The sequence below is a fragment of the Heliangelus exortis genome, chromosome 4 (genome assembly GCF_036169615.1).
Source record: "Heliangelus exortis chromosome 4, bHelExo1.hap1, whole genome shotgun sequence".
Taxonomy (NCBI): Eukaryota; Metazoa; Chordata; class Aves; order Apodiformes; family Trochilidae; genus Heliangelus; species Heliangelus exortis.
Window position 1 is genome coordinate 27912346 of NC_092425.1, and position 22016 is coordinate 27934361.

At 38.4% G+C, this 22016-nt stretch overlaps 2 protein-coding genes across 3 annotated transcripts in view; both read left to right on the plus strand.

The window, feature by feature from the left end:
• TEC (tec protein tyrosine kinase) overlaps positions 1-2673 on the plus strand; it is a 43765-nt gene extending 41092 nt beyond the window's left edge. For both annotated transcript variants that reach the window (XM_071743607.1, XM_071743608.1), the window contains one exon: positions 1587-2673. In XM_071743607.1, the coding sequence (XP_071599708.1) occupies positions 1587-1664 (78 nt within the window). In that variant the 3' untranslated portion in view covers positions 1665-2673. The remainder of the gene's footprint in view (positions 1-1586) is intronic.
• A 1682-nt stretch (positions 2674-4355) lies between these two features.
• On the plus strand, positions 4356-21206 carry LOC139796041 (tyrosine-protein kinase TXK-like). The gene is made up of 15 exons (XM_071743609.1): positions 4356-4521; positions 8201-8258; positions 8735-8837; positions 9639-9844; positions 10901-10966; positions 11244-11298; positions 11612-11691; positions 12808-12929; positions 13994-14068; positions 15010-15181; positions 15848-16064; positions 16872-16936; positions 18962-19080; positions 19508-19665; positions 21016-21206. Exons 1-15 carry the CDS (start codon positions 4404-4406, stop codon positions 21097-21099), a joined length of 1698 nt encoding a protein of 565 aa, XP_071599710.1. The 5' UTR covers positions 4356-4403; the 3' UTR covers positions 21100-21206.
• Positions 21207-22016: the final 810 nt, after the last annotated feature.

Below are 22016 nucleotides of genomic sequence, written 5' to 3' on the forward strand. Positions count from 1 at the left end.
AAAAGGAATGCTTCATTACCTGATTATAAATGATACAGTAAATATACATTGGCTTGCTGCTGATTTTAAATAAAAATATAAAGAAAAGACCATAGGACCAAGGTTTATAAAGAAAAAACCAAAACACTGTATTACTGAACTTCCTAACTGAGAAAGACACTGTACAATTTTCACAAAGATCAAAGGACAGCAAATTCAAGTGTAATTCTTTATCAATTAGATCAGTATAAAAGAGTTTTTTAATATTAAGGTGTAAAGTCTCTAGGAAGATAAGTGCATTTGATGAGATGCTTCTGATATTGAGGCAGCAATTGAAGAAACCAAGAATGGAAAGAGCTATATTATTTATTTTTAGTGAGTCTTTGCCACAGGGGATGCTGAGCAAAGACTGCTCTATTCCAGTAACAAAGATGACATACTGTCTCACACTTGTCTTGGAGGAGAAGATGCTGGAACAGAGAGAAATTATTCATCAAACCAACTGGTGGAGATTTAAAATTTACTAACCAATTGGTTTATGCAGCAAAAAATACTTTGAAATGAACAGTACCCTGGAGGGCTGCAGAATGACAAATATGTTTGTAGTTCAAAAACACTACTACATAGAAGCCAGGAAACTACAGATCATTAAGTCTTGCTTGAAATTATCATGAAAATGGATTAATAAATTATCTGGAAGATAAGAAGTTATTTTTAATGGTCTTTGAATATTAATATGTATTTAAAGGATTTATATGACCATCAATTAATTGATTTTAAAATATTTATTTCATCAAAAGTCATTAACAACAAAATTGAAGAAGTCATCATGTGGGAGAGAAAGTATCTTTGTGAATCACAAACAGGACAGAAATAATGACAAGATACAGTCAGTCTTTGTCATAAAATATGATTAGTTGCAGGCACCTCTATCTTCATTTAAAGAATTTATTAATGATCTGTTGAGGAGGATGAATACTGAGTCTTCAAAATTCAGAGGGTAAATGCAAGTCTAAAGAGGCTGATAAATGGGGGAAAAGCAGAAGTTACCCAGATATCCAGAAGATGCTAAATAACTGTCAGCAGGGAGACTACCTCAGTGTATTAATGTAATTAAAAAAACCCAAACAAGCAGAATGTTATGGCATATTAAGGAACTGTGTGGAAAACAGAGTGAATGAAGGATGCTTTTGCATATGTCTATGACAGAATCTCATTTTGAAGGCTGAAAAATAACACTGAAGTAGCAGAGGCTTCAGATAATGATGCTTAAAATTCTTAGGATTATGAACAACTTGCATAAAGAAAGATTGGAGCAGTTATATGTTCGAAGAGCTGGGGATGGGGAAGAAAAAAAAATGTGTAGTACTATGCAAAATAATGAATTACATGAAAAGGGTAGTCCAGCAACACCTGTTTATGTTTTTTTCAAAACCTTAAGAAAAAAGGGTGGTACTTACTGAGATTAAGCAACATATCCAAAATCCACCCCAGCAAATATTTTTGTGTGTCACATCTAATGAAATGGTAAATTAATTGCCACAGAAGACTAGAAATTTATGATAAGCAGCACAACTTTGTTGTTTTCTGATTTTTTTTATTTTTAGAAACCAGAGGGGCGCCCAACTTTTGAGGAATTGCTTCACTCAATCATTGACATTGCAGAGAGTGAAGATGCTTTCTGAAGAGACAACAGCAATGCAAGTGCATGGAAGAAGCCACTTTCCAGAGATGTGGTGTCACCATTTCTTTTTAAAAGCATGATCCTGCAAGCTGCTGGATGCTGTGAAACAGCATAGGGAACCTGCAACACCTGATCCACTCCAGCACAAGGAGAGTTTTGCATGATGTTGGGAAATGAGCACAGACTCTTCAGCAATGTTAGCAGTCTTCATATTTTCTCTGAAAACTCAGCATTATATAGCTGGCAAGTTGAGCTTTTCATGGAGGAAGAGAGAGAATGTGGCCAAAGCCCAAGAACCTAATTTGCATTAAGAGAGCTGGGTTCAGGTACATACAGTCCATGATTCTGAGTCTCTCTTTATGCAGGCAGTAGTGTTAGTAGTGATTTTTGTGCTTTAAATTGAAGGTATCTATAAATGGCTATTTACTGACACTGAAATCTTTCCAGAGATTCTCCAGAAACATTGTTTTTCTTGATTGATAGGTGTTATATTACACATCCAGAACACAAATATGCCTCTTTTGCTGTTAACAGCACACTTCAGTTTAGTTTAACACTCAAAAGTGTTGATCTGAAACTGAGCTGTTATATGACCCACACCCTCTAGGCTGTTTGGTGAACCAGAGACCTCTCAACAGTCTTAATGTTACTCATGAAAAAGAAGTCCAAGATTCAGCAGAATGGGCTGCCAGTGTACCATAGTACCTTGGTTTGGATTAATTATAAAGTAATTTATATGCTGTATGTATTGTAAATATATCAATTCCAGGCATTTATTTATATAAACTGTGTTTCCTTTTGAAATTTTCAAGCACAAGTCTGTCCTACCTTCACTTACAAACCTAACTTGATACATGGGGCTTTACATGAAAGAAAGTAAACTCTGAAGTGTGTATAAGGAAGGCTCCCCTTTCTGTCTATTATCTGTATATACAGTGATCTCACCTTTTTTGTTCTCAACCTACATATGTATGTAAATAAACCAGATGTTTAGTATTGTTTGGAACCAACTAATGTGTTGCCAATAATTTGCTGTGAGTGCATCAAAATCGAAACTCATTGTTTGTGTGAATACAGTGTAATGATAGTCCATGTATATACAGGTATATCTTTGTGTATACACACTCTATACCAAATGTATATATGTAATACTATGAATTTACATTTAAATGAACTTGGCCATGATGAAATGTTCTGTACAGAAATGCCTCAACTCTTCAGAAGTTATATGCCCTATCTCCTCTGCCAGTGGCCAGTATCTCCACAGTCTTGCTGAAGTCTGTTTAATTTAAACTAACTTTATATCAGTGGGTATGAGGACTATTTGTACTTGAGTTTTGCTGTAGCCACCTCCTGAAAGTACACATTTTTCTATTGTTACCTGTGCTTTTGTGCCATTTGCACAAGAAAATAGATTGCGCAGAGATTGCACTTTTTTGCAAGTAGGCAGAGAGGAGCATGGTGAGGTTTATTTCCAAAGTACTAGAGGTGACTACAGTTAGCTTAATACATTCCATCATTGTTGCATTTAAGTATTTCTGTAATCAATTTTGAGAATGTTTAAGTCACTGCACTGCTGTGCCTAAGCTTTCATATTCAAAAGGAGGAAGCCTCTTGTTTCTTGGAAGAAGAGCTTTCCTTTTCTCATGCATTTCCACTGAAAGGTTACCAGCTGTCAGAAAAGATTTAAACAGCTATTTCCTTTTTCCTGAATGAACAAGTCTCAAAAGATTATTGCAGATATGCAAACCAGCCTGTCCATGTTGAGTCCAAACCACCACCCAATCAATACCAACAGCATGTACTGTTAAGGGGAAAATCCAGGGGGTTCTAATCCATAATAGAAAAAGGAATGTGGAAGATCTAAGGTAAGCAAAGCTCATCTTTCCTTCCCTAATTTCTCCTTTGCACCCCGGTTTGTCAGTGGAGACCCTGCTAAGTATGGTATTGCCAACACTCAATAGGAATCATAAGGAATCATCATAAGGAATTCTATGGTAGTAAGAATGAAGCACAGGAAAATCAGATTAGTAGTTGCCAGTGAACTTTAAGCCTGTTTCTTTGCAATAATTACATATTTGTATCATAAAACACACCCTAACTGTGTGGATTTTTGGCAGTGGTTTCCTCAGTGGGGTGGGTGCTTTGAATCCCATCCCTTCACCTGCCTCTTCCCAGTACCTGATGACAACTTCTGTGTACCTGCCAAGGGCTTTGATACTTACTTAGGATGTCAGGATGGGAAGCACCTACTTGCTATCTGAATGCCTTTTTATAGTTGAATGTAGCCTAAGGTGGTTAATCTTGGAAAGGATCCGAACAGCTCTGGAGGCTGCTGGCTTGCTGACTCCTTCAAAGGCAGGTTGAAATTCTGCATGGTCCTTTCTTCGGAATGAACTCACTCACCCTTAAGCAACTTCAGTCCTTCTTCCTCTTTTTCTTGCTACATGGGGGTAGAAAATTCATCTGAACAGAACCTAACACTGTGATTGGCATCTGCTGGTTGTTTTTTTTTTTTTTTTTTTTAAAGAAATAATAGCCCTGCTGATAACAGGCTAATATTTTTCTTCTGTAAATTGTGTGTTTGATACTAGAAAGAAAGTACTTTATTTTTATTTTTTTTATTACTAGCAGAAGTGAGATTATTATGTAGTATGCTGGGTTTTTTTGGTTTCTTTTTGGTTTTTTTCTTTTTTTTCAAAGGTAAGGAGGTGGGGTCAAGCAGTATTTGTGGTTTACAATGTTTCTTATCAGAGCGAAACACTCAGCTAGGGCTGTTTTTCCGGCACACCTGATGAAGAGACGTTTGTATTTCCATTTGAATATCAGCGGACAACCAGACATGACTCTTTCAACCTGTAAGTAAAACTGGGCCATGTATTTTGATTTTGCAGTTTTGTTTTTTGTGCAGCAGCAGTGTACTTAGCAAATGAGCTATTTAAGGGTTAGTCATGGCATACAGCTCTTTCAGAATTGGTAGTGCTTTGAGAAACAGTGAGTTAGGGTAACAAGCTAAGAAATTTATGGAATATAAAATGATGAAGTGCAAATTTTAAAAATTAATCTCTGACTTGTTGCTTTTATTTTTTATACTACTTCCCAAAGCTGCAAATTAGAGTGTGTTACAACTGAGGAAAGAGGAAAGATTGCATAGATAAAGGTGTGTGAATTGACCACCTGTACAGCCAGTTACCAGCCCAAAACACACTGCTGGGTGTTGTGGAACTTTATCAGAGTATTTATTGGCAGCAATGCATCATCTCAAAGGATATGCTTGTTTTCACTATGCTTTCTCTTTTTTCCTGGGACTGTCTTTCAGCTCCTCAATCAAAAAGCTGCTCCTGACAGCTGAGCAGTCTTTGTTTTTCTTCCTCTAGCATCCCAACTACTCCATTTTCCATGGATAATCTTGCTTCCAGGCCTCCAAGTTGGTTATCCAAATGTCAGTTGTAACTTTTTAGGCTGAGTATCTCTGAGGCTAGTTTCAACATGAGTTTCTTAGTATTTCCACTTCAACCATGTTTCTCTGGTCACAGTATCTTTTGTCATTTTAAAACTGCAAACTAAAAGATGTGATTTTGGGCATCATAATTCAATATACCATCATGTTGGGATTCATATTTGTTAACCTGCCACGAGGGAGACAACATGACACTGGCTTAAAAACAAATACCTCTCACATTTCTAGAAAGAAGATGACTACTGGAAATGGGTTACGGTCTTAGTTCCTGTGTTAAATTATTTGTTGAATTGGCTGAGCTTTGTCAGAGGTTGTAAGCTTTCATCAGAATTTGGAGAAATTACAAATTCTCCACTCCGCTGAAGAAGAAAGATTTGGCAAATTCTAGATTCAAGAGGTCAAATACTCATCTTTTTTGGTTCAAACCTAGGTTTTAAGCTACAGACTATGAGGTCTCCATGATGACAGTCGAATGTGCTTTGGTAGCTTCTGTTTTGATAAAACTCGGGGAAATGGGGGCTGAAAAGTTTAGTGGGGCTGGGATGCTGGAATAACCTTCCTTCCCTGAGGATTTAAAAGAAGCAAGGTTTGACCACATTTTCCTGAATTCTGGGAAAAAATTTTGGTTAGGTAGGAAACAGAGACGTGGGACCTGAAAATAATGATAGGTTCATAAGTACTCTAAGACTTTAAAAGTAATTTACTGATAAAAATTTTGGAATAGTTATTTCTGTTAACCTGTATTTCTTTCCTGTGTCCTGTCCAAGCAGTCTGTCATTCAGAACACAGTAAACCTCTTCTTGTGCAAGAAGCTTAGCAGTGGCTAGGGAGGATGTAAAATGCATAGATCAATACATAGTTCTTTGCTTGAGATGCTGAATTCCAATCCATCCATTCAAAATACCTGACTTAATGTAACTAAAGTAGGGCTTAGCTCCATGCAACTAAAGGTCTTTTTTTATGTTCCTTGGTGATGTTTCCCAGCAGACCTGACAAACTTCCAGACAGAAATTAACAGTTTGCACTGCTATAATTTATGCTTTTATTAATTTCTACTGACTTAATTCCACAAGTACTCTAGAAGAAATATGTGGAGAAAAAATTTTATATTTGATGAGGCTGTCAAGTACAGATGTGTAAAGACAGGGTTGCTTTCAAAGAGCTGGAAATGCGGCTGTTTAGGATGATAAATATCTACTGAATTGTTAGGCCATGGTTTCACACTTAAATGCTCCAATTAGAAGAATAAGAAGTAAACCTTGCAGAACTGTGCAAAGTTTGTGCTGCTTTTCAGGACCCAACGGTTCAATTCAACATGGGCTTACCTGGCCCCTTTTTTTGTCTAAGCTAAGCCTTCACTTTTTACCTGCAGAACTTGGTCGTATTTTGTCATCTTTAACTGTTTAGACACTATATCCTTGGAAAAATGGCTCACCAAATGAAGCACATGTCCCAGGAACCACTGTAATAAATGCTTTAAACTATACCTTTTTTGTGGTTCTATGAACACGACAAGAGACTAAATGCTTAATATCATATATGCTTGGGATATTTTAAAAAAACTTCACATAAATGCATTTATTGCTAAGTGCTCTTAGCGCTGGGAAGAGGGAGTCAAACATGAAAAGCATCCATTAACAGAGATTTAAGTGGCATGCAATTTAAAAGAAACCCTTTTTCTAATTAGATTTCCATAACTTTCTTAAAAGACATTATTTGCAAGACCACACTGTCATGCACTATGTTTCCAAGATACTAATTAATACTGCTTTAGAGATAGTCACTCCTTACACTGTGAAACTACTTTACTCTTGAATTTATAGAGTTTTTGAAGGAAAAAAAACAACAAACCCAAAGTTAGTAAACCAGAAATAAATCTCAGCTGGCTTTTTCAAATGATTTTCATTCCAAGTTTGTTCTTACCTAGAACTCTCTAGTAAAACAATCCTAAAGGCTATGTTTAAGAAACCTTCAGCCCCTAGAATTTTAACCATCTGAGGAACAGTTTAATGTACTCTGGAAAACAGCATGAAAACTTAATTGCCCATCTCTTTTTGAGCCTGTTTATTTAAAGTGTCAGCTGGCTTGGTTGTTTGTAGTTGCTGCATTTTGCATAGCTATTAGTGGAAACTTTTATTAAACAGTTGATAGTGTCTTCTGATTATCGTAGGCTCTGATTAATGAAGTGAGATGGTTCAGAGAGCAGACGCAGCAGAGAGCAATTCCCCTCTGGTTTAGCATCCTGTCTCACTCACTTGAAGTGATGAATGAAGATAAGATGAGCAGCAGTGCAGAAAGAAAGGGGACAAGACCATAGCTGCCACAGTTTGGTTTAGGCTGTCCTGGGAACCCAAGCTGCAGAAAGTAGGTCTCAGCCTGAGGAGAAGTTGTACAGAGCAGATGTCAACCATTTATTTACCTCGCTCAGATCTTCTGAATGCCTTCTGACCTATTTAATGCCATAACTGCATTGCTACTCATACAAGAGACACAAGATGGATTTATCTGTAAACATATGATGTATGTGATGGCGTGTTGAATATATTTTTCTTAGGGTTATCAGCCACTTGGAACATAAGTGTGAAGCACATTTTTAGTAGCATTTAAACCTGTCCTAATACATATATTTTAGTAATGACTGCAACAGAAACAGGAAAATCAGTATTAGTGAAAAGAATTGCATGTAGAATGTCTCCTTTAATAAACCTAACATGGAAACACTGTTCTCATCCCCATTATTGCACTGGGTAGAACTTTTATGGGGTGGTATGATCAGTCAAATTGGTGCTGACAAGGTTTGTTCTTAATTTCTGATTGAGCTTTCTGATTTCACTTATTACACAGCCTCATAACTGCTAAGACATTTTAAGGGAGAGAGCTGGAGCAAATAGATGGGATGGTGAGAAAGGTCTGCTGACTCTGTTGGATGTAAATTCAGCCTTAATGATTTGCTGGATACCTCACAGAAAGACAGAGACAGTAATGGGGCTAAGCACATATTGTAGTCCTTAATTCTATGGATTTTGTAAACAAACAAAAAGGAACACTGCAAATATGGGAAATGTTCTTGTTCACAGATCACACCATCCAGTCTGTTTTCTGCTGCTGCTGCTGCTGCTTCACAGTGCAAAAAAGGTACATGAAATACTGAAGCCTTTCACCAATTAGGGTGATCAAAATAGAATCATAGAATCATAGAATAGGCTGGGTTGGAAGGGACCTCAGAGATCATTGAGTCCAACCCTTGAACAACTACTGCCACAGTCACTAGACCATGGCACTGAGTGCCATATCGAGTCGCTTTTTAAATGTCTCCAGGGACGACGAGTCCACCACCTCCCCAGGCAGCCCGTTCCAATATCTGATCACCCTTTCTGTGAAAAAATTCTTTCTAATATCCAATCTGAACTTCCCCCACATAAATATCTACACATAAAGGACTTTTTAAAACTCCCCTATTTTCAGAACTGCTAATTTTACACAAGCTTAAAGAAGCTCTACCCTGCATATCCCTAATATGAAGAAAGGCATTTATAGCCATGAGTGACAATTTTTATGTGAATATTTATAGACATGCATTTGTACAAACACTTATTATTTTTCAAAATCAGAGCAATGAGAACTAAAATGAACATGGACCTTGATTCTGACCAGATGACCCAGTATTCAGCCTCACAATCACATGTTTCCTATGCATGTTCTTGGAAGTGTCGGGTAAGTAACATTTTGGCAGGCAAAAACGAAGTGCCAGAACAAGCAGAGGGGTAAATAACTCTTGAGCATGTAAGGTGCTTCATTCCATAAAAATTGTGGATCAAAACTATCTGAAGATTCATACAAATGTAAATAGAGAGTCACAGTGAGGTTTCCCAAGCTTTCTCTATTAGATGAGGTGGTTCCTTCTCCCACTTCTAGGTTAGGGTGATGGAGGTGGGAAGGGTGGGTCTGCACTATTGGGCAGATGCAAACTCACCTTGCCCAGCTGGCATGTGTGACATCTACCACAGTTTTATTAGATTTAAGTTGAAAAATAGGATTTTCCAAAGCATAACCAAGTGCAAATCTAGAACCTAACTTGATGTAAAAGAAAATAAATTTGTTCCTGCTGATTTGCTAAGAAAGTCTGCAGTGCTGTGTGTTAATTATCCAGATAAATATCCAAATTTCCAGACATTGTTACTCCACTGATTTCAGTGCTGCTCTGTTTTTAAACCACTTGCAGAGCTGTCCAGGCATCTATATCATGCAGAAGTCCCCCTCATTAGGTAGATAGCTTGTTTATTAGTCATCATACTTTCTTTTGTCATTTTGGCTTCTTACACCGAACTACTCAAATGTAAATCTTGCTTTTTTACAATTAATGACATGATAATGTTTTAATTACAAGGGGAAGTAATGACCATGATGAGCTCCTTGTAGTAACTGAGATGGTATAACAGCAGGGGAATCAAGCAGGAATTAGTAGGGAGGAAAAGCTAATTATGAAAGGTACTTTTTTTTTTTTTTTTTCACTAGCATAAGAGTAAATTGCAGTCAAAGAATAAGCCATTACCTCCTCTACCCGACGAGGCTTTGGAAGACTACACAAAAAACCTGAGAGTTATTGCACTCTATGACTTTTATGCTAGAGGACCCTCAGATTTACCTCTCAAGAAGTCAGAAGAATACCTTATCCTTGAACAGTATGATCCCCACTGGTGGAAGGCAAGAGACCAACATGGGTAAGAATAGACATCTATTTTAATTTTCCTAAACAGAAAAAATTAATCTAAACAACCCCCATGAAAATGGGCAGATGGAATGAGACGTGCTAGAACTTAGGGACGGATTTGGAAGTGTGCAGCTGTGTATGAGGCTAATGGACTGACAGGGCAGATTTTCAGCAGTGTTTGGCAGCTCCGGAGTGGGTGGAGAATCTAGAATCTGTTGGGAATTCAGAGTTAAGTCCTGAATTTCCTGAGCAACATAAGGTTGTTTGAGAATCATGTAAATCACTGGGCTCTGAGCCACAGGCAAACCCAGCTTTCCATTCTTCAAGTACTTTACAATGCAGAATATATGTGTGAACTCTTCGTAAAGACCACAGAGATTATAAAGCCGTGTCTGAAAGCAAATCTCTGATCCAAAAAGCCTACATGTTTTAGAGATCTAGATAACCAGTTAGGACCCTTTCCACATTTATGTTTGCTTCGTGTTGTTCTCCGTGTTGTTCCCCTTTCTCCTGTGCATTTTCTTCAGTGTATCCTGTACCCTGATGTTGGGCATGGTTACAAGTTATACAATGTCTCATTTTCATTTGGATTTGTTCTTTAAATACCTTAAAATACATTTTTTTCAGCTCATATTTGCAGCAAGATTACACTGATTATTATTTTGTATATACATGCAATCACACACTTTATACTTCTTCATATAAAAGCTTTGTGTAGGTCAGAATTTAGGAGGGTGGCTTTTGATTCAGAAGAAATTAATTTTATTCTAAATTTTCTTTTGATTTGCCTTCAAAATTTTAATTAACATGCTGCTCTCATCACTCTATAAATATCTCTCCAGTTGACTTTTTAATTTCAGTTGTCATCCACAGCTGCAGGGCAGAAGGATGGTGCCTGGCATGAGACTGGTCAGACTTCTACCCAGTTAACATGCTGAGATTCAGTATCTAACAATATAGCCAAAGTACAAGGAATCTTTGTAATTTGAAAAAAGAAAGATACTTATCTTAATCCTGTTAATGCTTTACACCATACTCTTATACTACCCCCAATATGTTGTTTCAGGAATGAAGGTCTAATTCCCAGCAACTATGTTACTGAGAACAAGAAAAATAATTTAGAAATGTATGAGTAAGTACCCTTCAAAATATTGAGCTTTCTTTTATATGGATTGCAGTGATGCAATTTGGTGGTGGGTCCTTCAGCCTTTATTAGCCATGAACAGGTGTTTATTAAAAGCTCTCCTTTTTGTTACTCCAAATTAAGAGATGCTTATATGCAACAATACTTCTATTTAGCTTTTTGAACTGCAAGTAGTGCAACTACTGATATGGATGGATTACTTTTGTGAAATTGAGCAAACATTTTACCAGCTGAAATTAAAGCATAGGTTATCTTCTCATTGCAGGTGGTACTGCAAAAATATAAACAGAAGACAGGCAGAACATCTCTTGTGCCAGGAGGTAACTCAACCTATAGAAAAGAGCTAGTAATTTGTACATCAAATTTGTAAACCAAAACATTGTCACTGCTTCATACTGAAGATTATAATTCACCTAAATTACTTAATGCTCAGAAATGTCTTGCACATTTTCCCTTGCTTAATTTTGCTCTGCTGTCTACCTGGCCATCAGATCCTGCTCTCCACTGCTGTATCCCTCTCCCACATAGTCATAGATATTCCACAAAATTTAGTAGTCAGCTGCAAGTCTTATCTGAAAGGAGGATTAATCAGGCTCAAAGACAGAAACTAAATCTATCTGAATTTCTTTTCAGTCCAAAGAAGGAGCATTTGTTGTCAGAGATTCAAGCCAACAGGGACTTCTTACACTGTCGATGTATTCACAGGCTAAAGGGTGAGTTACTCTGAATGGCTTGGGTTTGAATCAAAAGGTGATGGAAGACATTCCCCCAAACTCTTTAGGATAAGTTGGTAGGTTGGATATGCAATGCACAGGAGCAGGGAACCCACTGTACTGTTCACACAAGGTTAATTGGCCTGTGGGCCAATGATGAAGGAGGGCAGTGCATCTGGGAGTCAGGGTGCAAATGTTCTGCTAAAGTAAGATTAACTCCTATTTATCTCCTAAAATATTTACCTCCTCACTGTTCAGTCTTACTTCTTTTGTCAGAGCACTGCCACAGGACTCAGTTTTCCCCCACACCAGCAGCAATCCCCTACACTGCTGGTTTACCCCTTCTCGAGTTGCCTTATACTCTCCTCCCTCTGCCCTCTGACATCCACCCTCATTAGTGGTGTGTGCTTTCCTTCTTTTCCTCTTAGAGCAAGACAGAGGTGAAAGGCAAAGGCATCACTGCTTCCACCACTCTTGTTGTCTCTCCCTGCCCTCCTCAGAAGGATGGGGTGAGCCCTCCCTGCCACCCCTCTGCTGGGCACAGGCTCATGTTTGCAGCAGGGTACCAACCTTCAGCAACCACCTCGAGCCCGAAATGCTGAGTTCAATTCTTCAGTTGCAGTCTCACAGAAAACATGGGTAGTTGGGCAGCAAAATGTGCAGAAGGCAAGAGACAGACAGTGTGGGGAAATACAGAAAAGTAGATGTAACACAAAATCTCCAACGAGGAGCCTTTGGAGAAGTGGAACAGCAAATTTCATCTCACGTTCTGCATGAATATATTTTTAACTTTTGGGGGGGAAACTCGGGAAGTGAAAAGCATTTTAAAAGCTTAGATTCAAACAATTGTTGAATTAGGAGGAACATCTTTTAAGTGTTATTTGTTATGGGTGCAGAGTTAAATACTTGTGCAATAAAAGCCTTTGTGCAATATCTCCTGAAGCTGGGAGAGCCTTTCTGTCCTGAGAGAATATCATAGTCACACATACCCATTTTAAGTTGAGACTTGTACCCCAGTTTTTCAGATTTTTCTGTGCTTTCTTTCAAAATAAGATTTAAGTAGATTTATAGTATAAAATATTTTTGCTGAAAGTTGTAATCCTTTGTCGATTTCAGAAGTCACAGTGTTCGACATTATCAAATTAAGAAAAACCACTTGGGCCAATATTATGTAGCAGAAAAATATCATTTTTCAACTGTTCCTGAACTCATTGAGTATCATCAACACAATGCTGCAGGTAACATGTACAAGTTGAGAAGGTTTTTTAACTGATGATTTGAAGCTCCTCAGGACTTCGAGAATTTGGAAATTACTCTTCCTCTAAATACTTTCCTCATAAAAAAGACATGAGTTTTTCTGTTGCTAGTGAATCCAAATGTGCCACAAGCCCTTTTGCCAAAGTCATAGCTGTAGTGTTTATATGTCATGGGGGAAGTGAACCTACCTAACTCATCTACATCTATTGAATTAATTTTACAAAGCTAGAAGCCTATTTTACCTGCTCTGTATTCTCTTGGTTCATGTTTGACTGCATGGGATGTGTATGAAAGTTTATAATAATTCTTTCCTTTTGGTGCAATTTAAGACAAGCAGGAGCTATGCTGTGTATCAGCAGGCAGCATTCTACTGATTTTAGCCAAAAACCCCACACCCTACAAGCAATCAAAGGCAGATTTAGGGAGCACAAGTTAGTCTCTCTAACACTGGTTTGCAGCATACTGGAGTTAGCCTACTCTAATTTTTGTCTGACAGAAGCCTTTTACAATTTTTAGCACTTTAAAAATACCCTTCTCCTTGCATCTTGTTTTAATGTAATATAAAATAAATGCTTTTATCCTGAGTGAATGGAGGTGGGAAAATGTACCCACTGGTACTGCTGGCTCATGAATTCTAGGGACACAAATGACAGACACAAATGTATTTTTTTTTTGTGATGGGAAACAATCCTGAGAAATCATGCTGGGAGAGCTTGCGTAGGTGAGTGGTACAGTATTGTAGTACATTTTTGTACATTGTAGTACATTGTAGTACAGTACTGAGTACATTTACTTCTGTTCACTAACATCATATAAACAAGCAAGAATACCACCTTTTTTTTTGCAGTCAAGGCCCTATTGAATATCTTCCTCCAGTTCGTCTGACCATGGTGTTTTATCTGAACAAGCTATAAGAAAAAGTAACTTTAAAAAGTCAGGAATGTATCTCAGATTCTGAACATTTTAGTTTCAGAAGAGGTATGATATAGCTTACTTTTATATGGAGTAACTGGTGAACAGAGTTCTGTTGTTTTGTCCCCTACAGGTCTTGTTACTCGTCTCCGACACCCAGTTGGATCAGCAGGATGTTCTTCACCGGCAGCAGCAGGATTTAGCTATGGTAATTTTTTTACCTCCTTTGGAGGAGATTTAGGTATCTGCCTAGGCAAGAGCTTAGATTTCTTCCACCCCACTAATACTTAAGTTATATCTGTGAAATTTCCCAGTAATAAGAAACATAAGCAGCCACATATTCACTAGAAACAGACACTCATTTCTTGTAAGGTGTCAGTACCAAATAAGACACCCGGTTGGAGCCCTTCCATTTGGTGACTGTTTTGTTTCTGTCACATCAACCAGAGCATTTCAGAGCTATCTGGACTTTTCTAAGCAGGTCTAAGAATCAAATAGACATGTAATAGCTTTTCAAAGGCTACTTCATTTATTTAAATACTTAGGAAATTAGTATTATTTAGGGGGCAGATTTTCCTTATCAGTTCTGCAAGTTTTAGAAGTAAGAATGAAATATTAAAAAGTATTAGAAAACAAAGAAAAAATGCTAGTTTTTTGTTTATATATCAGGAAGTGTATATCATCTGTCTGATGATAGGAGTCTCCAAAATGATGTATCTGTCCTGTAAATGTTCCCATTAATCTCAAGTGCTAGTATTTCTAAAGGGCAGAACTATTTTGGTTATTACAATAAAGGCAGGCAGTAACTATCCATCCAGAATTGCTTCAGAGTTCAACACCACATATGATAATGAAAAAATTTCTCATATGTAATAAAATCTAAACACGTGTGTTCTCTTCAAGCCTCAGACATTCCTACATTAAACAATTTAAAAACTGATCACCTTCCACAAGGTGTAAAATAACATTAATACATAAATATACATGAGCATGTGGAAATTTTCAGATGTTTAAAAACTTGTGCTGTAGTTGATGAACAGTTGTGAGGTTTTGCTGAGTGCATTAACTGCAAATACCAAGTTATGTCTCATGGAGCACAGCTCAGGAAAGCTGACCTGGATGTTGTAACATAGTGGATTACTTTTACAGAGGAATGGGAATTAAACCCATCTGAACTGATGTTCCTGAAAGAACTTGGGCGTGGGCAGTTTGGAGTTGTTCAGCTGGGTAAATGGAAAGCAACCATCACGGTTGCCATCAAAACAATCAATGAAGGTGCAATGTCTGCAGAGGATTTCATCGAGGAGGCCAAAGTGATGATGTAAGTGCAGAAGATATTATATCTGACAGTTGACACTGAGATGACAAAGGGATATATATATATATAACCTAATTCTATTTAAAACAAACAGACAAACCAGTGTGATGGGGGTGGTGGATGTGCAGGACAGAAAGGCTCATATAAAGGTCTGGAGTGCACTACTTTCTGTTGTGGAACTCAATGGGGAGTAGATGTTCTGATAAATAAATGTGTTTCTATAATTATTCCTTCAGCCATAATACCATGCCTCTAGGATCACTGACAGAGGTCATAACTAACTGAAGTTTCTGAGAAATTCTATTGCCATTTCTGCTAATTTTGCAAGTTAGGGAAGTAGGTGGACTGGGTCTTGGCACAGCTCAGAACAAAACCCTTGCAGGGTCATTTTCTCTGCCTGAAAGCCAAGCATAACCAGACCTTTCCTTTTTACATCATGCTAATCTAGCTTTGTATTTATTAAGCCGATGAATTATGAATTCGAAGAGTGATTTTTTTGGAGGAAATTATAAGCAGAAATATACTAGATAGTGGGAAAACTCTGAAGCCAGCTGCACCGAATATAGTTTATCAAATACTGAAAGTTTTTCTAAAAACCATCATGAGACTCAAAGGTCTAGTTACCTCCAAGGACAAATGCCATCCTGTCTAAAATGTGTTTTTAAACAGGAAACTCTCCCACCCAAAGCTTGTCCAGCTTTATGGAGTGTGCACACAGCACAAGCCTCTCTATGTTGTGACTGAATTCATGGAAAACGGCTGCCTGCTCAGTTACCTTCGGCAAAGACGAAGGAAACTGGGCACACACATGCTGCTAAGCATGTGCCAGGATGTGTGTGAAGGGATGGAATACCTGGAAAGAAACAGCTTTATTCACCGAGATTTAGTAAGTACAATAGTTTTTTTTAAGTTCTCAGAAAATATTGGCTCAGTATAGAACATGCCCCTGCATTTTAGGGACACTAATCTGTCCAGTAAGACATCGGCCTTGCAGGATCTAATAAGCCAATAGTGTTTTCCTTCTTATAAATCAAAAATTTTCAGTTGTTCTTTTTCTGTGGACATCTGGAAAAACTTCTTGATAGTTGAGAGAAGTCAGAGAAAATTGGGATATTAACATGGAACAGGCCAGTGTTAGGACATCCCAATACAAGAATATCACGTAGTGATCACACCATAACCAAAATCCTAGCAATACAGAAGGTCAGCAACAATAAGAATTATTTTTTTCAAGAGAATCTTTTTCTATCTACATTTTGTCTTCTCCCTGCCACCTTTCTTTGATGCTGAGACACCTGTGTGCCTTTTCTGCCTACCCCTCATACTCAGGGAATCACAGGAGGAGATCTTGTTTCCTTAGTCAGCTTTTTGTGCCGAGCTCATGTCTGGATGCAGAGAGGAAATCTTCCTGCTCTCCTCCAGCCTAAAATTGATCTCATTGTGTAGGAATATGTAAAAATATTACAGCTCATATCACAAGCATTTAAGCTGATATATGCCACAGATGTGTAACTGCACAGTAGTTACGTATGTTCACTGACTCAGAGCCAGAAATTCCCTTGTATTTTTGAGCAAGACACTCATCTCCTTTTAGAATATAAACAGTATGAGCTGAAACAAAAATAATCATGATGCTTTTTTTCTTAAAATGCTGCAGCCCAGATTTCAGATCTGTTTCTCTCATGTTCTCTAGGCTGCAAGAAACTGTTTAGTCAATGCTGAGCACATCGTTAAAGTATCCGACTTTGGCATGGCAAGGTAGGAGGCCATTGGCACAGGTTTAGTGAATACCTACTCTCAGTCAGCTGCAGCATGACCTGGAGTGAATTTCATCACTTGCTTTGCTGATCTGGGGAATCCCACTGTGGTCAGTTCTTGAATTCTGATGGAAATTATAATGTTGTTTAACTGGTGTGCCATGAACTGGATGTTATATCCTCCTCTTACTATTAATGAGCGTAAGAGAAACACCAGGCACACAGGGCTGCCAGAAGCCTGAAGAAATAAGTTTTTCAGCTTTTCTGGGCAGTGGGGAGGACAGAAAGTTCCTAGGGACAGTCCCGGGTGCTGATGCTGACCTTTAGAGGTGACAGTGGCTGAGTAGGTCAGGAGGCAGGAAGGACTGGTGGGGTGGGCAGGAAGTGTGGGGTGCTGCTCTGGCAGGGAAGTGGTTTTTCTGCTTAATGAGAGGAACGGCCAAACATGGAGAAAGAGAGCAAAATGTGCTACGACAAGCACAAGCCAGAAAAACGAGGCTCTGCCCGCACAGACTTCCCCCAGAGGATGTGCTGTATTTTATAGCTGAGCTGACCCAACAACTGGCTGCTACCCGAAGGGCTTGTCTCACTCCTTCCTTCTTTCCCCTTGCAAGCCCAGCACAAAGCTCTCCATTTCTGTGTTTTACTGGCTAGTTTTCCTGCTGGATTAGCTGAGTGAAACAGCTCACTTTGGAGGCAGATAAGTTTGAAAGGCTGTGAGCAGGAGGTGGTGGTGACATTCACTTTACTGATGCAAGTCATTAGATCAGCACAGCCATGCTGCTTACCTCTCCCCTAGGTTTTGCCCGTTTCTACCTTAACAATTACAACACCCAGCAGTTCCTAACTAATTGCTTGTTTTTCAGAAGACTGACACCTGGCAGTGTGCACTCATTCACTGCTCCCCACTGGTCAGTCTTAGGCTCTGGACTCATCCAAACACACCAGAATACACAGTAAGAAACTAAAGGGCTGTCACAGTCCACTCCAAGAACTGATGAGCACACTGCTTCCAAAAAGTGGAGATGAGTGGTGTGGCTCTAGGAAAGGCACTCACTCTCCTAAGGACAACATGGGGATCACAGTCTTAGTATTCAGAGCTCACACAGCTGCCACTACTGGTTATTTTATAATGTTATTTCATATGTTCTTTATCCAAGAGCCTCTCAACTTTCTGTGTCTGCACCAAAATATGAAAGGGGGATAGAGGAGATTTCTCCTAATGTGAACTCCTTTGAAAGGTGCTCTGAAAGGTGCATTTACATTATGCCTTCTCTGAGAAGAAATGTTGTGTAGTGTACATCTATTGTATTCTCAGGAACATTAATACTGGGAAAATATGCACAGAGCTTGTATGTAGGTAGGGATCAATTTAATAACCTTTTAAAGTGTGGCACTATATATGCCTGCATTGGGCATGTACTTTCATCTTAACTGGAAGGTCAGTTCCTATAAGGTTGGGCAAAGAAAATTCTTTTTCCAGTGCACCTGCCAAGAGCTGGTACCTTCTATATGATGAATATTTATTTCTGTATTGCTGTCAGAAATTATATCTGTGAGGTTGAACAGTGGAATCTACTTATCAGTTATGAAGTACAGCCTTCTGCCAGCTCTGTTCTGCTTGAAAAGGTGAACTCTTTTAAAATGAGACAATAATTATTTGCTGCTGCTGGTATTGCTGCTGGTTTTCCTATCATATTAGGGGTATTTCCTATCAACATATATCCAGAAGACAGCAATAGCAACCATCCGGTCAGTCTTACATAGCTTATCAAAATGTTTTGTTCCAACATATTTCTCACAATTAGAATAATTAATTTAAACAGAAATCTCTTTACGTGCATAGCTTCCAGCACTGATATGTGTGTGCATTTTGTATTAAATTAGTGATAGCATTTCTTTGTTTCCAAATTGACACTGTATTTTTATGAAATCCTAAACTATCTGTAGCAATGTTGCCAGAATTGCTTATTATATATACTGTTATATACTGTTATATTATATACTGTTTCCTGTTATTCCTTAGGTATGTCATTGACAATGAATATATCAGCTCTTCAGGTGCCAAGTTTCCAGTCAAATGGTCATCTCCTGAAGTCTTTCATTTCAAAAAATATAGCAGCAAATCAGATGTCTGGTCATTTGGTGAGTTGGATAGGTTAATATGCAAACACACCAGGTTTCCCAGAACTACTGATGTGACTTAAGAAAGCGTAACTTTGTACTGATATTACCTGTCTTTGGCCTGAGTCCTTCCCATTTTTCAAGCCTTGCTGGATGAGTGTGCTTTTAAATAGAAAGGCTCTGTGCCTAAATATTAGATTTTTGACTGAAATGTTCAGTGTTGGTGTGTCTTCATTAGCCAAATGTATATTCATCTCAGTTTCATAGGCTACCATCCTAGATAACCTAAATGACAGCAGAATTTTATCAGCTGAAACTGTTTTCTGTGGTCTGTCTTCATCCAGCTCACATTTCCAGAGTCGCAATAAGCAAGAGTGGGTTTTGTGTTTCTAATAGTTTCTGGGGTTGGGGTTTTTGTTTTGTCCTGAATATTTTGCTTCACTTCTAGGTGTACTGATGTGGGAAGTTTTCACAGAAGGCAAAATGCCTTTTGAAAGTAAATCAAGTTTTGAAGTTGTCCGTGAGATTTCACAGGGTAACCGACTTTATCGACCACATTTGGCATCACATTCTGTGTACAAAGTCATGTACAGCTGTTGGCATGAGGTTTGTTGCCCTTAATTTCCTGTGATACTACTTTATTATTAATTTGTAATGTGGATCTAGAAGCAACCTTAAAAAATAGAGGCACAATACCCTCATTTCACATCTGTGGCACCCTCAGTGTGGCATCCTATGCTTTCCATGAATCACATCTAAGTTTACAAGCACCATTTTTTTTGACTGTTGCAGCTAATAAACATAAAGCACATCAATCAGTACAATAGGTCTAGACCATCCCTCATTTTAAATATGCCACTACTGTCTCACTTCTCTACTGCATCTAATGCAATACCTTTTTCACACCTCTACATCTTGAGTAACTTTCTCCAGCTCTGCTCTGAATGATAACTGTAATACATTCACATACAATCCACTAAATGTGGATTTAAAACCCCATTTTTCAAGTGTGCATCAGCACTACTGTGCATCAGTTCCCAGGCTGTACCTCCTTCACCCTCTTCTCTCTGATTTACCCCTTGATCTTCTTTCTCCATTTCTCCAGCATCTATTAATTTCTGTATTACTATCAAAATATTGATTCCATCAGTTTCTCCATCTGAGTAATCTCTTCTCAGAGTGGAGTCCTCTACTCTGAGAACTCTAGTAGAAGTCCCTACTTCTATATGAAGTTCTTACTGTCTCTATGAAACGAATCTACATTTTTAGATAAAATATTCAGAAGAGCTTTGTGTGCAATGGTTTTATGTAAATAGGCAGGCACTTGAGAGTATAGGCTACTATATACATAGTATATATATATATATATACTATAAATAGGCTACTTGAGAGTAGCTGGGAAACCTTGCCCATTTTTTTTTATAGAATCATAGGCAATCTCTATGAATTTTTTAGATCCTGAATAATAAAATGTAAAGAGATGAAAACCTAAACTGCATCTTGCTTACTTGCCTACTGCAGACATTCATTAGAATGCCAGCCAGCAGCAAGAAGATGGGGAAGAAGTTGTCTCTTCTGTCTGCCATCACCCAGGAGTTTGTTCCATGCTGAGTTGAAATATATCAAATGATAGAACAGTGAAGATCTTTTTTCAGTAGCCCAGGAAACATTCTTGAACATCATGGTTTCCTGAGAGGTAGTCCCTTCCAGTGAATCCTTGCAAGGGAGAAATCCCATTGGAATTAAAATACATAAAATGACATTTTAGGAACACTTTGGAAAGTGGCTGTGCTTATGCTGCTGGTGTCAGGAAGCAAAGATTTCTTCTTCTGAGAGGATAAACTAGATCTTTTGTTTGTATTAATAAAAGAAAATGTAAATTTTTAACCTCCTATGTACTTATAACCACCTTCTGAAGCCTGTTAATACAACTTTATCCTCTGCTTTTCTTTACAGAAACCTGAAGGACGTCCTACTTTCGCAGAGTTAATGGAGACCCTCACAGATATAACAGAGGTGGATAATCCAGATTTTACATGAATTTATTTACTGAAAGGTTATCATTAAGCATGTCAATGAAGTAGCTGATACAGAAAAATTCAGCCTTTTACAGCAGTCTTTAAATAAACTGCAGTACCAGAATCCTACATTTTGAAGCAGCTGTCCAGGCTTGGTCTAATTTTTACTCAATTGCAAAACATATCTCAGGAGACTGGTTTGGGACTCCCAAGGCTTTGTTTCCATGATTAGGGAGAAAAATCTGTCTGGAAAGTAGTAACCAATCTTACTCACCTCATACGCCTTTCTGTTTAGTCTTTTTGTCAGAGTTACCCTAATTCCTCTGACAATATCAGTAAATTATTTGGTACTTACTGTGTGAAATATGCATTGGGGAATATTTACTAGCAGCAGCAGCAAAAATGATGGCAGAACCTCTGATAAAGCTCTTGGGAGGCCAGGCTTAAAGGCAAGCCCTTTGGCTGCAACCCATCTAGCAGTGAAGAACTGGAGCAGTGTTTCAGAAGAGGCAATAAACTGAATTCCCATCCTCTGGAGCAGAGCCAGCGTGCAAACTGCTGTGGATAAAGGCAGATGAAGCAGAAGGAGCAGTAATCACTGAGCACCTCCCAAGGCACATCTGAGCAGCTGAAACACAGAGCATCCCTGAAGCATTTTAAACTGCATTGCAGGTCAAGGTGCCTTCTCTACCAATTCTGTGTAAAAGAAGGACAGTAAGGATTATCATACCCAAATCTCTCCCTGAGTTTTCCTGTATCGTCTCCCACTCCTCACTGGCCACTGCCTACTCAAACATCCACACTTGCTTTAGTCATCCCCTTGCAAGTGCCAGAATGGTTAATGGAGAAATTAAAGCTGGAACTTGAGAGTAAACCAAAGTGCTTTGAATAAGTCTGTCTCAGATGGATCCTGCAATGCCTGACGTGGGCTATATCTCC